The 15,662-nt window shown below is 35.4% G+C and overlaps 2 protein-coding genes across 5 annotated transcripts; both read left to right on the plus strand.

The window, feature by feature from the left end:
• The first annotated feature begins 3,743 nt into the window (after positions 1 to 3,743).
• On the plus strand, positions 3,744 to 6,495 carry LOC103971054 (transcription factor CSA). 2 transcript variants are annotated; one of them, XM_009384998.3, is made up of 4 exons: positions 3,744 to 4,682; positions 4,899 to 5,360; positions 5,889 to 5,966; positions 6,036 to 6,495. In XM_009384998.3, exons 1-4 carry the CDS (start codon positions 4,313 to 4,315, stop codon positions 6,155 to 6,157), a joined length of 1,032 nt encoding a protein of 343 aa, XP_009383273.2. In that variant the 5' UTR covers positions 3,744 to 4,312; the 3' UTR covers positions 6,158 to 6,495. The 2 variants fall into 2 exon arrangements, with proteins under 2 accessions (XP_009383273.2, XP_009383272.2); XM_009384997.3 differs by having other exon boundaries at positions 5,889 to 6,495.
• Positions 6,496 to 8,765: 2,270 nt separating this feature from the next.
• LOC135614053 (uncharacterized) lies at positions 8,766 to 14,259 on the plus strand. Of its 3 annotated transcripts, none has more exons than XM_065111057.1 (9): positions 8,766 to 8,874; positions 9,159 to 9,279; positions 11,895 to 11,997; positions 12,120 to 12,179; positions 12,571 to 12,633; positions 12,727 to 12,927; positions 13,015 to 13,105; positions 13,208 to 13,419; positions 13,851 to 14,259. In XM_065111057.1, exons 2-9 carry the CDS (start codon positions 9,164 to 9,166, stop codon positions 13,941 to 13,943), a joined length of 939 nt encoding a protein of 312 aa, XP_064967129.1. In that variant the 5' UTR covers positions 8,766 to 8,874; positions 9,159 to 9,163; the 3' UTR covers positions 13,944 to 14,259. The 3 variants fall into 3 exon arrangements, with proteins under 3 accessions (XP_064967129.1, XP_064967128.1, XP_064967130.1); XM_065111056.1 differs by having other exon boundaries at positions 8,841 to 9,051; positions 13,851 to 14,209; XM_065111058.1 differs by lacking the exon at positions 8,766 to 8,874 and adding an exon at positions 8,886 to 9,026 and having other exon boundaries at positions 13,851 to 14,099.
• The last annotated feature ends 1,403 nt before the right edge of the window (positions 14,260 to 15,662 follow it).

Consider the following 15,662-nt stretch of genomic DNA (forward strand, 5'->3'; position numbering starts at 1 on the left):
TAGGAAGACAATTAACCCACACATATAAATGAGAGAAGATATTAGTCCCATAATTATATAAATTAAAATTTTATTAATATATATTAGGTTTGATCCATAACTTAATATCTATAATTTTTAAATTTTATAATTATTTAATTAATAAGATCCACAAATCATTACTAATGCAAGGAATTGAGATGGGCAAACATAATTTTACGACTTCAAATGGCCACCTGATGGTAGACTAATAAGAATTATTTTGACGAAGACTCAGAACCTAATAAAAAATCAAAAGTAAATTCACTCTCAAAAATACATTTTCAATCAGTTTTAAAAGTTGATAATTCCTCTCGACTCGAATAACTCTTCGTTAACTTATTTACCTTTAAAATATAAACAAATCTTATCGAATATTTGAGATCCAAATCAAGTATTTATTCATGCCAACTCTACAAGAATACTTTTCCAAACCTATTGAAAAGAAAACTAGAATCTTATTCGAACAAATCAAATAGATAAAAACTGTCCAAAAATAATTACTACTCTATGATAAAAGGACAAAGTCAAAATAAAAAATATTTCAACCATCAACTATTCAACTTGGATAAGGATATCTAATAATCAACTTTAAGTCAAGAAAAATAGATACCCAAATAGAATTTACCACATAAAATGTGGATCACAGAGAGTGATTGTTTTCCTAGTCAAGTCAATAGCGTGGATTCCACCACAAGGCAATGTTTCATCTTCACACGCCGTCAAAGTCAACCTAGTGAGGTGTCGGGGTAAGTTTGCATCGTTTGTGAACTAAAATCTTTAGCAATCCTACCTCGATTAATTGCTATTAAGAATGTGGAAAACACTCGAAGAAACCAATTCTAAACGTTTCATCAAAATATCACATATCTTCCCACAATATTATAATTATTCTTTATAATATTTGTTTTAAATTATAAACATCATTATTTTAGTGGCAAGCAATTAAAGAAATCCCATAGTTGGTTTCTATCGAGAGCGTGAAGCAAGATCTCAATGGAGAAAATAAATTGTAGATTACAAAAAATATTGAAGGTTGGTGTGTGTTTCTAAATTTTTAAACAAGAATCAAATTGCTTGGAGAAACTGGTTTTTTTTTCAAGCATAAGGATTTGATTGTTTGGAGTAACTCAAGATATTATTATTTTTTATATAATCTAATCTCATATATTAAAGAATTTAGATTTTTCTGCATAGAAATAGACAATGAGAGTCGAAATATATAAATTTTATCTTCACTATTCGATAAGTTTATTCGTTATTATTATTTATAAAAAAATATTATTTTGTTACTAAGATTTTCTCCTAAAAAAAAGAAAAACTTGTGATCAAGAAATTTGTAGTAGATTATATGGTTTACAAGTTCTGAAAAGGAAAATAGAAAGCACGAATGGGGGAGAATTTTTGAATAGAGACAAATGAATGAATTAGGTGAGTGGACTATTTGATGAAGGACAAAATAGTGCACCATTTTTGACAATGAAAGCAATTGACATGAGCTAATATGGCCAAAACTAGGGTTAGGTGAATTGACACTTGGAGGAGAAATAGGTGTTTTCCATTGTTGGTGGAGAGTTGGACTCTGATGGCACTTACAACTATCAAAGTTTTGATATGATAGGAAGAAATATTCTAATTTAGAATAGAGAAGATATATGTTTTCCATATAAAAATTTTCTAACTTCTCAATGTCATCATTATTATCTTCTAACTCATAATATTATTGAAAGTCTCAACTAATGTAATTGATAAAGATCTTAATAATAATAATAATCTTAAAATAACAAAATTATTAATATCTATGTCATAAAAGAGCATGAGAAAAATAAATCTATGTAATAACTTTTTTAGCCTCAAAATCATTTGTTTGAGTTGCAACCTACTCATGGTGATCGAGAGTAAACTATAAGATCCATGTGGTCTTTATCCACATCCAACGTAATGGATATTTGAGACTATTAATGAAATAAATAGACTTATTGTACTCAAATCAATCGGTCATTGTGCATTGGATATGCATCCAAGTCGGTCCTTACAAAAAATAGTATGAAGGAGTAAGAAAATAGAGAAAATGATAGGGAATGAATGAAGCTCTTTAATTTTTTTTAAAAAATGAATAATAATGTTGTGAAAATAATAATGGTAGAGGAATTGACACCCATATTTGTAGTGTTCTGATTTGTTTAAGATAATGTCTATCTAAGATTTCGTTTGGTGGCATCATAAATATTTATTCTGAACCTATTAATGGTAAACACAAATAAAATATAATCTTTAACAGTACACAAGTAAAAGCAAAGATTTAGAGAAAAATTTACCAATTTAATTTGACATATAATACAACAATTTATAGTAAAAAAAAATTAATTTGAAATTGTTCCGACAAACCATTTACATTATGAAACCATAAGTTTAAGTATTCATGCATAATTCGATTGCTTAAGTCAACTAAACTTGATTTGAGTCTACAAGGTATTACGAATCACTTATTGATGTAATAATGTAGGTGAAACAAACATGATGTTAACTTAAACATTCTTCGATGCTTAAATCAATCTTATGATATGAGATTAAAATAATAATTTATATATTGACATATAAAGAGCCTTGGAGAGAAGACCCTAATTATATGTGTTTAGACAAAAGTTATCTAATTTAATTTTATTTTAAAAAATTAGATAATCATGAACTTTTGGATCCATTCATAAGGTCAATGAGATGATTATTCATTAGACATTAAAATATATGTTTGATGTGACTTATTATTTATATGTTATTGAGGGCATTTCATTGTAAGAAAGGACTAGGTTGAATAAAAAAAATGTACTGCTATTGGAGTTTGTGAAGGATATTCAACTTCACTAAACTAGAGAGAGATGGATTTGGGACTGAGAGAGGGACATGTAATTTAGATGTACATAGAGAAGTGATTGGTTTTCTACTATACTTGAATCAACCATCATCCAAACTTTACATATAGTTTTGTCTAGCTGTGATAATTTGAAGAATTGCAAAGAAGTATAACTTTTTCCATCCAAAATCATAGGAAAAAATATTTTTCTTGTTTTTCTAATCATCTTTTAATGGAAAAATATATCCTAATTCTTATGAAAAAATATTTAAATATGGATTCTCATATATAATGACTTTTTCTTATCATATTTTATTTTTTTAAATGATTTTTTTGCTATTTTTTAATCATCTTTCTTATAACTATTCTTTTCTTTTTTTTGGTTTTCTTCTTCTTCTTCTTCTTTCTCGACTTCATGTTGACTTATTTCTCCATGACAACCAACTTATTGGAGTGAACCAATGCCTCGAGGCACGACTCGACCGATGTTTGACCCGATTCTGATAATTAAGATTCATCCACAAAAATAAGAAGATATTGCCAGATGCCATGTATCGCCTGGATTTAATGCTGCCTTAACCAATCATTCGATTGATGAATGGGGAATACAAAGCTACACTGCCACTGAAATGTTTCGACGATTTCATTTGGTTATATGAGGAAGGAAACATCGGCATCAAGGTTTTGGAAACCAGTGATGGTGCATCATACACTCCATCTATTTATCCCAAGTGAAGAAGGTGAAGAAGATTCACTGTAGCCGTTCACAATCCGCAGCAGTAAACTGCGGCGGCTGGTTTTCTGAGAGCCACCGTTTTGGACGGAGGTGGGCAACGGGCAAAGAGATGGAGGCAGGGAGTTGCTGCATGCTGCTTCTTTTGCTATGCTTAGCGATGCGGAGAGGGACAGCAGGCGGGAGAGGAGCAGCGGCATCTCTTCGTGAGAAGACGAGGAGATCCGCCGACACGACCCGCTCGCCGGCTGCCTCCTCCTCTTCGTCCTCCTCTTGTTGCCTGTTTTCTGTTTCTGCTCGTGGTTTTCGGAATCTGCTTTCGGGTTTTGATTTACTTCGGTGTTGGACATGCACCAAGTCGTGCCCGCTGCCCCGCTTCTATATCAGTGTCTCGATAGAGACCAATGTGCGAGTGAGTGAGAGAGAGAGAGAGAGGGAGAGAGAGAGAGAGAGAAGCGTGCGGCTCTTTTTCTTCTGTTCCGTTCGAAAGTTGCTGCCTTTTGTTCTCTGCTCCGCTTCTATATCTGCCAAAGCGCTTCTTTTTGTCGTCATTCTTTGTTCTTCGACGAAATTGATGACACACAACAAAGTGAGCAGGAAAGATCCATTTTTGATGCTTCTGGATCGAGGTTTAAGAAGAAATCAACGTGGGACAAGGATCAAAATCATTTCTTTGTTGTGATATTTCCCCCTCTCTTTTAGTAAAAATAATGGGCCACCAGACGCAAAAATCTATAGCGGGGATGGGGCTATTCTATCGGCCACTGCTGTCGCCGCCACCACCACCACCACCACCTCCGTTTCATGGAGACTCTCCTTTCAGTATCGCAAAGGGAGAATGGTATGAGAGGAGGGTTCCATCAGAGGAGCATGAGGGCATTGAGGCCCTGAACAGGAGATTGGGTGCGGAAGAAGAGAGTGAGAGGTCTAATGGAAGGAGAGTTCATGAGGATAAGCAGCCCAAGTCCTCTGGCAGAGGCCATTGGAGACCATCAGAGGATGCCAAGCTGAAGGAGCTTGTCTCCCAATATGGCCCCCATAACTGGAACTTGATTGCCGAGAAGCTTGAAGGAAGATCAGGTACGCCATTTCATCCTTCATTCACATCAACTGCAAATAGAAGACAGAAAAATTCTGAGTTTGCTGATTCTTTCTTGACTTTATGCATCGTTCAAGAAAACTGGTTCAGATTCTGCCTATTTTATTTGTCCATAGGAAAAAAGGATTGAGCCTGACGAATGATAAGTGGAGTTTGCTTCTTGGGTTGAAATGGTTGATGGATTTTGTTGTGGACAGGGAAGAGTTGCAGACTGAGATGGTTCAACCAACTGGACCCAAGGATCAACAGGAGAGCCTTCAGTGTGGAAGAAGATGAAAAGCTTTTAGCTTTTCACAGGGTGTACGGGAACAAATGGTCTCTCATCGCAAGGTTCTTCCCCGGGAGGACAGACAATGCTGTGAAGAACCAATGGCATGTGATCATGGCAAGGAAGAAGAGGGAGCAATGCAGTCGTTACATGAGAAGGAAGGCCTTCACCACCTCCCCTGACCACTGGACTCAGGCCTTGCCCCAGATGATGAACATGAGCAGTGGACACAATGCTTGGAGTGGTGACTCCTCCATCACCAGCACCAGAGATGAGTCTACCTCAACTTGCACTGGTCTCCCCCTCACTCCCTCCGCTTGCAGGTTCATGCCTTGTTTCTTGAAAGATTCTGGTCTGGCATCACATCAACAGGCCTTCCACTTCTTCTTGGGTATGTTCCATTTCTTTTCCTTTTCCTGACCTTTCTGATGCTTCTCCATCCTTAGCGTTTCATCTCCTTTTGCTAATCTGGATTTGGGCCCTTCCTCAGTTCCTTTCCTTGGAGAGGCAGGGGGTGGATGATGAGTGAATCTTTTATTTTCTTCTTACCTTTCAACTATCTAATTTTAGTCTATCAATTGTGCTCCAATGCTCCAATTGTGCTCCAATGCTACACTGTCTGTGAGTTATGGTGTACCCGAGAAGGTCATTGCGATACTTAAATTAGAACAATGGTTGTGTCTATTAGAGCACGACAAACACAATCTCTCTTTAACGAGCATTTCTGGTATTATTGTCCAATCATATATATATATATATATATGTTATTCCTCAATCTTATTTATGATCAGTTTCCTTCATTCTACTCTACCCTTAAAACATTTGCAGATATTATTTGTTCTCTTTAACACTTTGATTCAAAGTGTAAATATGTTGTGTCTACATGAAGGGCTTCAAATTAAGTCTGTTTCTTGTGCAGGCTTAGATGAGAAGCTGCAGACCAGAAGGAATGGATGTAATGAAAAGCCTGGTGAACCTGGCACTGTCTTCAACAATGGTAAAGCACCAATGGTGGAACTTGCCATGGGATCTGGTCACTTTGCTTACTCTGATGCATCTTTTGAAGGTTCAGCAACTGAACCAGCAGCCAACCACACCAACAATGCCTTCCTGCAAGCTGAAAGAGATGGTGGCACCAACAAGATCAGTGCTCGCTTCATTGATTTCCTGGGTATTGGAGCAGCATAAATTGGTCAACTGGAAAGCTCAAAAAACCAACTCCAATGAGAGTCTCTGCAGACACTTACAGAGCACAGAAAACCGGAAGAAGCCAAAGGTGGAAGACAAAGAACAAAACAGAACAAGAATACATACAACAGATTGGTTCAGCATAGGAAAGTAGGAGATTGATTCTGACACCCAGCTCTGTTTGTGCATTGCATCACATCTTTTGCAGACACTGATCCAACGAAGTATGATCTTATTTTTATCTGCAGTTTATCTCCATTCTCAGTTCTACACCTGCATGACTGTACTTGTTCCTAAATCTCATTAAAGCTACTGCATAACATTGTCGTTCTTCCATAGAGTTCGTAGCTTGTGTCACTGAAGGAATGAGGAATACAATAGCCCCTTATCCAAGAGGAAATATTTCCTTGAGCTCATCCTATTATAAAATATCATCAATCTAACATTACTTATTTATCCATCACTTTGCTTTTCACTTTGGTCCTAACTTAGATCTTCTTACTGGTCGACCCTCAAATGAGCACCCAAGTCATTTCTGATGCTCAAGATAGATTCGGGTTGATAGAGACATCACCAACTATCACATATAATATGAAAGAATAGATCAAAATCATTAAAAAGATGAGGGAAAAAAAATGCTTAGTAGTATGATCCCCGACTAAAAATTAAAACAAACATCTTTTTACATGCTTCCAAATATTATCATGCAAGCAAAAAGAAGATAATGGAATATTCTAACTTAAAACTCCTACCTTAAAAATATTATTTTTATCGATGAAATCTTGAACATAATTTTAATCAACAAATAACACGAATCTAATGTGATTGAGCATGCACAGGAGCACATTTTTAATCACTCTCTTCCAACTAATGGATAATTGTTCCAACCATATTATTTTAATGAAAGTATTGATTATTTTACTTATCATAACATATTCAATAATGGAGTTTTATGCAATTTTGTATGAAAATATGGTAGCACTAGCTTTAAAAGGCTTTTTATGCAATTTTGAATATCTTATATAACAAAGAAATATGAGATGGTATAATCAGGAGAATAAATAAAAAAAATAAAATTTGATTTAGTTACACTTAACTATCCTCTTAACATTAACCTTTATAACTTCAGTCTCTTGATAAATAAATAGTATTCAACTTCTGCATTTTGCATTATGTGGTGTCAAAATAGAATAGATAATGGTCAACTTAATTATCCTTATTATCAATATCTCTATCACCTTCATCTCAAAATTTAATATAAGAATTATTATTATTTTAAATAATACAATTAATAAAAGACTAATATATAATCAACCATAATGTTTATTTTATATTTTTAATCATTTTATACTATTAATTAAGCACAATAACTCCCAACTTCATGTCTCTACACAAATCAGTCTTATTCTTCAGAATCTGTGTTTCATTGAAATCTTTATTTATTTCATATACTAATCAAGCATTTATCTTAATTTCCATTTATCTTATTTATTTATATTAAAATAAATAGAAATGCAAGGGTGGATGAATTCTAATAGCAAGGATAATTAGAAATGCAAAGGTTAGCTCCTTATTCATGAATTATTATTATTATTATTTACTTAAGAGCTCCTAAAATTTCAAGGATCATTAGTGAACAAATCCATTATACCATCTTACTCTTTGTTGTTAACAATAGGAGAGATTTCCACACATCAAGTTTTGTACAAGTCAACATCCCTCCTTAGGGAAGAGTACATGTAATGTCAGTAAATGTTATCTCATCTAATCATGAAATTTGTACATCTTCTTTAAATATGAAATTTTATCTTATTTTATCCTAAATGAAATATCGATACAATTATGTCCTTATTAAGATATTTTAATAATTAACGCTTGTATAGTTGATGAATTTTATGTTCAAATCGACTTAAAAACGTATTTGATTTGCACATTGTGTGTCGTTTAATATAATGAACTGAAATTATTTTTAAAAAAATAATATAATTAGTTGTAATAAATATATATTTATTGGATGAATTTTTAAAACAAATAATCATGCATATTTACCTCAAAATTATTGTATCATTTATACTAACAATTTGTTTCATGATTATGTAAATCTACGACCGCGGATTATATCGAGCTTTACAATTGTCTTATGCATTTTCCTTTTTATCTAAATAATATATAACAAACATAAAAATTTCTAATGTCCTCTTTTAACTTTTAGTCCTACTTTTAATTAATAAATAGAAAAATATTCTTTTAGAATAATGTAAGAAAATATTTGTCAAAGTTTTTTTTTCTATCCTACTTCTAGAAAAAATCAACTTTTTTTTATTCCAATCATTTAGTTTATCAAAATTATTTACCATTGATTTGTTCTTTCATCGATTTAAATTGGTTCAAGCAATCTTTATACAACCATTCCTTACATGTAATTCCATTCCAATTGCCAATCACAATTGTACATCACACACGCTCTGCACGTGTAAAGGAAGCGAAGCTGATCCCTCCCACGGTGTATTCTCATCCTGCCCGTCCAAACTAAGCCCCGGATCCGACCCGTCGGATCGACGGCCATGATCAATTCCTTTATGATCGCATCGGCTCAATAGCCGTCCAATTAATATTACGGTCGATCTCCCCAGTTGAGGAGCGCGGCGTCGTCGCTTGGTTTCGTTTCGTGTTCTTAATCTCGATCTGGGAGGCGTTCTCGATCGGCTCTTCTGCAGGTGCGATGATCTCCGTCTCCGATTTAACTCTAGATCGACCTCCTCAACCGGATTCATAGACCTAACTTCCCCAATCCTAGTCCATTACTCGTCTCATGCAGTGGTGGCTTCTGAATTGGATTTCTTCGCTGATCGATAAGATTTTGTGCACGGTTGGGGTTGATGTTAGATGTCGATGTGTGTTCTATCAATTAGTTTATTACATGATGATTATCTTGTCTCATTTTCTTGATTCTGTTGGTAGATTTGCATTTCGTTTGACAGAAATATGAACCCCTGTGCAGGGGAGATGGAGGGCGTTAGGGCACTCCTGTTAGCGATCGTGTTTGTAGTGGCAGACTTGCCGTGGGTGTTGGGCTTCCCTCTCACAGCTCCTGCGTTTCTGTGGTCGCCTCAACCTTACCGGTATTGTATTGAGATGCAGATACTAAGTAGGTTTGGTCTTGGAAAGCAAATTATTGCTATATTACTTTTTAATGCAACTATGCTTGTGATAAGTAAATAGGACATTATTTCTACTTGTGTTATACGGAACATTTTGAATAAGAAGTGTTAGCCTTTTTTCCATTATTAGTATGTTAACAATTACAACTTCTGACCATTCACATTGTTGGCATTGATAGCACATCTAGATGGACATGCAGGACTTGGGTAGTCTTTTTGCATCTTTTTGTTCTGACCATGACAATGTACGCATTAATATAGTGGTTCGGTTGCTGCTCTCATATTTCCTCAGCTTTTACTATCTTTTCAATAAATCATAAGTAATAAAAAAAACTGGATTTACCTCATCGTCATCTCTCTTCCGGCGCATCAAAGAGAGGGGAGGTGGAACTGAACATACTAGATGAAGTTGTTACTTAATAACACCAAATTATACCTTCTATTATCCTCTCATCATGTTAAACTTGTATTCTTACAAGTGCTGAGAGCGGGGGTAATGATCAAGTCAACCTGACCTAGAATAATTAATTGGAAGTATAAGAAACATGGCCCGACCTATCTTTTTTTCCTCGTGTTCCTTCTAGTGAAACAAATGTGACAAGGTTGATGATTATGTCCTTTCTTGATAGGACTAAATGGAAAGGTATATAAAAGGGATTCTTGATGAAATTTCTATGATCTATTTACTGTCCTTACAAGTAGATCTCTAAAAGTGTCGCTTGAAGTTTTAACATTAATTATGGTTTTCTTTGAGTGTTTGACCGAAATGTTCTGGCAGTTTTGAAATATTTCTAGTATTTCGTTAAGCAACATTGTATTTGAGTGTATTATAAAATGAAAAATGATATCCAATGATGCGCTATGAAAAGAGTTAAGTCTCAAATTCAAAAAATGATCTTTGCTTATAGATTTTCTTCATTGTATTTCTAGTATTCAATGGGAGACTCATAAAATCAATCTGTGAGTGAATGGATGGGTTACTTTAACTGGGGAGGATAACAAAAAAAAAAAAGGGTGTGTGAATATATTAATTTTTTTCAACCTTAAAGATTTTCTTCCGTGTCTCCATCTTTTTCATGGTTGAGTTAATCTCATGGCCTGTTGCAATCTTGTACATGTTTAGTGATGTAGGCCTTAGTACTTTCTATTCAAACTTAATGATGGTGCAATTATATATGAAATTGGCAGCATTGAGTAAGTGATACTCAAGTGAATAGGAACTGGATTTTAGATCTTTTGCATTTAAGCATTACAATATTTGGTCTTGCTAGAACCAATATACAATTGTTTTTCTTAAAATATGTACTTTAAATGATCCTCAATTTTCTTAAATCACATGAATTAAGAAATCAATTTGTTTGGATGATTAAAAGATCATAGATGAAATCAAGATGTAGACTAGATCATTGGATTTGGTAGTTTTAGACTTTTAGAGTCACTTGATCGCTCTATGTTTTGCCTAGACTGGTATGGAATCTATGGACTAGCCGATACATACCAGAACAATGGCATGTCAGATCAGTGGTATGGACTGTAGCATGTGCTTCCCAATGCATTATATATAATATCATGAAAGAGATTTGCACACTGTTTGTCAGTATGCTAGCACGCACCATACCCATACCAATCCAACATAGGACTGGCCTGGGTCTGGTGCTTGAAACATCAAACCATGCTATAAACACCATCTTGATATCTTGCATTTCTATTCTCTCCATTGACTCATATAAAAGGAGAAGAGAAGAGAAAGAAAAGAGGATAAGAGAAGAGAAAGAAAAGAGGATAAGAGGACAGAGGGGAAGAGAGGAAAAGAGAAGAGAAGCTAAGAGAAGGGCATTGTGAATATTTAGCAAAAATGTAAACTTTATGTTGGTTTTATGATCAAATAATTAAATTTTAAACAACTATAGAATATTGAAAATAATTTTTAGAATATACCAAATATTTTCAAAAATATCAAAAACATATATAAGCATTATATTTGTATTTTTAAATGTGTTAAGTGTATATTTACTAATACTTCATTACAACATGTTTGCCAGTACCTATATATTGACTTTTGATCTGTTTATCGTGTATCTTTATATCCTAAGGTTTAGCAGCAACCATATCAACTGTTAAATCGTTGTTGCACCAATGCTCTTTGGAGTTTAAAACTATTGACTATTTCATAAACATATCCAGCTGCATATAAATTATGTGGGAGTTCTTCGTTCTTTCTCTTGTCAGTTCTTTTTTCTCTTTGTTTACTTGATGCATGTTTTCCATAGGCTTATAATTACTCAGTGAGAAATAAATTGATACTTTTAATCATTTAGTATTATCAAGGATGGTTGATTTTCTTTGTGATTTATACTATGAAAGTACATGAATCACAAATTCATTCAATGATGAATGTGGCAAAATTGTTGTTTTCCTACTGTAGAAGCATGACTTCTAATTGCATAGGCATATGGTTGAATGAATTCACTATTCAATCATTTTTAGGCTTATAGTTGCCACCGAGGAATATTTTAATTTTTAATGTTTACAGGCATTTTTTTCCTTTTGAAACTAGTTGCCTACTAATGTTGCAGATCACCACATTATAACAATAAAGAATTCGTTGACTACCGCACAATCTCCTCTAAGGACTTAACAAAATTGGTTTTGTCTGAAGGCGGCTGGTCAAATATTCTGGTAAGTTGTCTAATTGGTGATTAGCTATAATAACTTGGTGCACTTTCATAAAATTTGATTTAGCTTTCAATGTTTTCTTTGTGAAGCATATATTATTTAACTTGGATATATATATTTTGTAGTGCACCAAGGAAAGCCTTGATGAGAATACGGATGTTGCTGTTGTTTTTGTTGGAAGGAAGGTAATGAAATTCAATAACTACCTGCTTGTTACTTAGTGAGTAAGGGTTTTTCAATTTGGAGAAATAAGAATTACTTGCTTCTGAAATTGATATCAAACCATTATTTGACAACTATTTGCTTATTTTTTATCCTTGAGAACATGAAGTAAGAGGCTCATATTTGTAATTAAAATAAATGATTATGTTATCAGTCCTGTACATAGAACCATTTTATATCAAATTGCAAACTGCACCAGTGTTGCTCTGTCCATTTAGCGACCTTCTCCTCATTATGGTGAATCTATAGACTGAAATATTGACTTCATGAGGAATTTGTAATTGTTACAAACGTCACAAACTTGGTTACGCTTCTCCAGTATAAATACTGACTATGTGCTCCTTTGTTGTGTAGTTGCATTCGTCAGATATCTCTAGTCCAAAACAATCGGATCCTTCTTTGATAGACATTCTGAAGGTATCCATAGTCACTTTCATTTTTCTATCTTTTACAGTCAAATTTTTGTTTGCTCATCATATTTTGATTTAACTTTTCTCTTTTGTTGTTCAGCTGTCATTCACAACTTCAAACTTCTCTATGGCATTCCCATATGTTGCCATAGATGAACAGGAGACACTGGAAAATTCTCTAATTGAAGGTTTTGAAGAAAATTGTGCACAAGGATTAGGACTGAATCGCATTGCTTACTTGGATTCCTGTTCCATAAATGGCGGAAACCTTGAGAAACTTAACAGCTTGCATTCAGTTCATGTAAATTATTTTTGTTTAAATTGAAACTGCTGCTTTATGATTTTATCTAAATACTAATTGTCTATTTCTGAACTTTAATTGACCCAGGACTTTCTGGCTTCACGGACAAGTGGGAAGACGGATTTAGTTGTTCTGTGCAGTGGAAGATCGGAAGAGTCGGGCCACACACAATCAGAAGGCATGTTATTAGTTTGAGAAAGATCATTTCTGTGTGAATTTTTACATAAATTAAAATGTTGTGCTTAGTCATTAATTGTTGTCAACTTGTTGATATCTGCAGGGGAGGTTTTCTCTGACATAGTTGATTTATTAAAGCAGTCTGGTGCCAAGTATACAGTTCTCTATACGTCCAGGCCATACAAAACATTACAGTACCCTGCACATTTGGCATTGAGGTTTCTTGCAGATAGTACCCAGAGCAATGCCTCTAACAACTCAACTTGCGATGGAGTTTGCCAAATAAAGTCATCTCTCCTAGAAGGGATATTTGTTGTAAGCCCTTAATTCGTTATCTATCCTTTTGATCGAGTTTCATAATCAAATCTTTCAGTAACAAATAATGTCGAGGGTAATATGCATTGAGTTTTTTATTTAAATTTAAATTATTACATGTTCAGATGAAAAACAGATTTTTATCTTGGAGGTTTATGATTTACACAAATGAACATCATTGAGGACTACTCAATGAAGAATTGCCAAACTTGACCATCTTATAATTGCTATTATGTTTTTATTGTTGGATCTGCAATTATTATTAGTTGCTGTTGGTCTCACTCATTCAGAGGTTCAGTAGAATGTGGTAGCTTGTGTTCATTACTCATACTTATCTAACAAGAGACACAAATGGGTTCTTTTTTATTATGCAGTTTTACTTACACCAGAAAGTTACTAATTGCATGCTTTTTATGCATCTTCCTTTTCAGGCAATTGTGCTGCTCATAATTTTGATATCAGGTCTGTGTTGTATGATTGGAATCGACACACCTACAAGGTTTGAGACTTCACAAGAATCCTGAGGGTTATCCAGAGAGGTGTGCCATTGATGCACTGGTGTACTTGGACCTAAGGCACCAATATATCTATATTTTTCACGATAATGGCAAGTAAGGTTATTTTGGTTTTCTTATCATTTTGCATGATAATGGCCAAGTAAGTTTGTTTCGCTTTTCTAATCCAGCGTTTTTGCCTGTGTATAAGGTATTTGTTCTCTTCGAAAACTTGTAGATCTAAATCTGAGGCATTCATGTTGTATTATGAATTTGTATGTCTTTCTCATTTTTCCTATCTTGTGGCCTGGACTTAGGCATGAATAATAATTCATGTATTCCTACAGTGCCTGCTGGAATACTGTTAATCCAATAAAACTGCCTGCATTTCTTATTAAATGAGGTAAAGAAAAAGGTTTCAAAGTTTGGATCAATTGTCTTTGAAAGTTATTGTTGGTTTGCGACAATTATGTCGTCGTGTTATATATTTTAAATATTTGATAGATTTCAACAAATTCTTGATATTAGCTGCAGGCCAAAGCAAATCTTGGATGTGATAAATAAGTAGATTGTCTAAATGTTGATGATATGCTGAGTATAGGGAGAGGATATCCTGTGAGTACCATATGCAGTATTTTAGATCGTAGTAGTGTTATAACAACCATGTATTTAATGGGTCTGATCCATTAGTCTCAATTAACTGGACTAGGAAATGATCCACTTGACATGCATGCACTATTAAGTTGTATCCTGAGATAAGATTATCTGAAAAAAAAGAAAGATTAAAATTCCTTTTTTTTAAATTTAAAATGCATTGTTCTTTATCGTTTATAAATCAACTCCCGTCACCAACTTTATCAAAGTCCACACGAAAATAAATAAATAAAATTGAATCTCGATATTCCAATTTGTCGGGTCGGAAAGAAAGTGGAGAAATACTTCTTATCTTCTTGGTTTTGCACTCCACTCTCATATGTTCATAGGTGTTGACGAGGGAAATAATGACGACAAGACTGGGGTTGATGTCACCTGTCTCAGATGACGCATCACGCCTCAGCACCTGGTCAAACAGATCAGAACGTCGACCGAGACACATTAAACATTCTGCCCAGGCTCGGTCTCGCACGTCACGCCAACGCCAGTGTCAGACGCTACCTGCTCCTGCAAGGGGGCACATCAGGCACAGTAAGCTTCCCTATAAATATCCTCGTATGCTAAAGGGGGGGGGGGGGGGTGGGGGAGACACTCCAAACACTTCTTGATCTGAAACCCCCTCCACATCGCTAGCTTGGCCGTCGGAGGGGTCGGGCCGAACTCCCGGCCCGACCTGTGTGCAGGTACAAGACGGGGTCGACTCTTCCCGGCGTTGCACCGACGCACTCCCCCCGACGCGAGGTCCCGACCGGACCGTCGAGACAGGCCACCGGGAGACCTCGAAGGACGTCGCCCGAGATCCCCGACATCCGGACCCTCGAACCGAGCCGCGACGGCCCCGAGGCCACGGCTTAAACAGATACCACCGCATCATTTTGGCGCTAGAAGGAGGGCCCGAATGTCGAGGGATCCTCAGACTGATCCCGACGAACTCCCTGCCGAGGGATCGTTCTTAGCAGGGGCGCAGGCTGTGCGTCCCTTGCGTGACGGGCCGCGGGCTGACGACCTCCCCGCGACCTCGGAACGCTACTGGCGTTCATTCGACAACCCGGATCTGCTTCCGCCCGAGGGCGCCCCGAGCATCCCCTCGCCGGT

This window comes from Musa acuminata, chromosome BXJ2-6, assembly GCF_036884655.1.
Source record: "Musa acuminata AAA Group cultivar baxijiao chromosome BXJ2-6, Cavendish_Baxijiao_AAA, whole genome shotgun sequence".
Classification (NCBI taxonomy): domain Eukaryota; kingdom Viridiplantae; phylum Streptophyta; class Magnoliopsida; order Zingiberales; family Musaceae; genus Musa; species Musa acuminata.

Excerpts from the sequence above, each read along its gene's own strand:
- LOC103971054 (XM_009384997.3), top strand. The coding sequence starts at position 4,313 with ATGGGCCACCAGACGCAAAAATCTATAGCGGGGATGGGGCTATTCTAT. Across the intron at positions 4,683-4,898 it reads GAAGCTTGAAGGAAGATCAG|GGAAGAGTTGCAGACTGAGA; the intron begins GTACGCCATTTC and ends TGTTGTGGACAG. Across the intron at positions 5,361-5,888 it reads GGCCTTCCACTTCTTCTTGG|GCTTAGATGAGAAGCTGCAG; the intron begins GTATGTTCCATT and ends TTTCTTGTGCAG.
- LOC135614053 (XM_065111056.1), top strand. The coding sequence starts at position 8,970 with ATGCAGTGGTGGCTTCTGAATTGGATTTCTTCGCTGATCGATAAGATT. Across the intron at positions 12,180-12,570 it reads TTGTTTTTGTTGGAAGGAAG|TTGCATTCGTCAGATATCTC; the intron begins GTAATGAAATTC and ends TTTGTTGTGTAG. Across the intron at positions 13,420-13,850 it reads TCCTAGAAGGGATATTTGTT|GCAATTGTGCTGCTCATAAT; the intron begins GTAAGCCCTTAA and ends CTTCCTTTTCAG.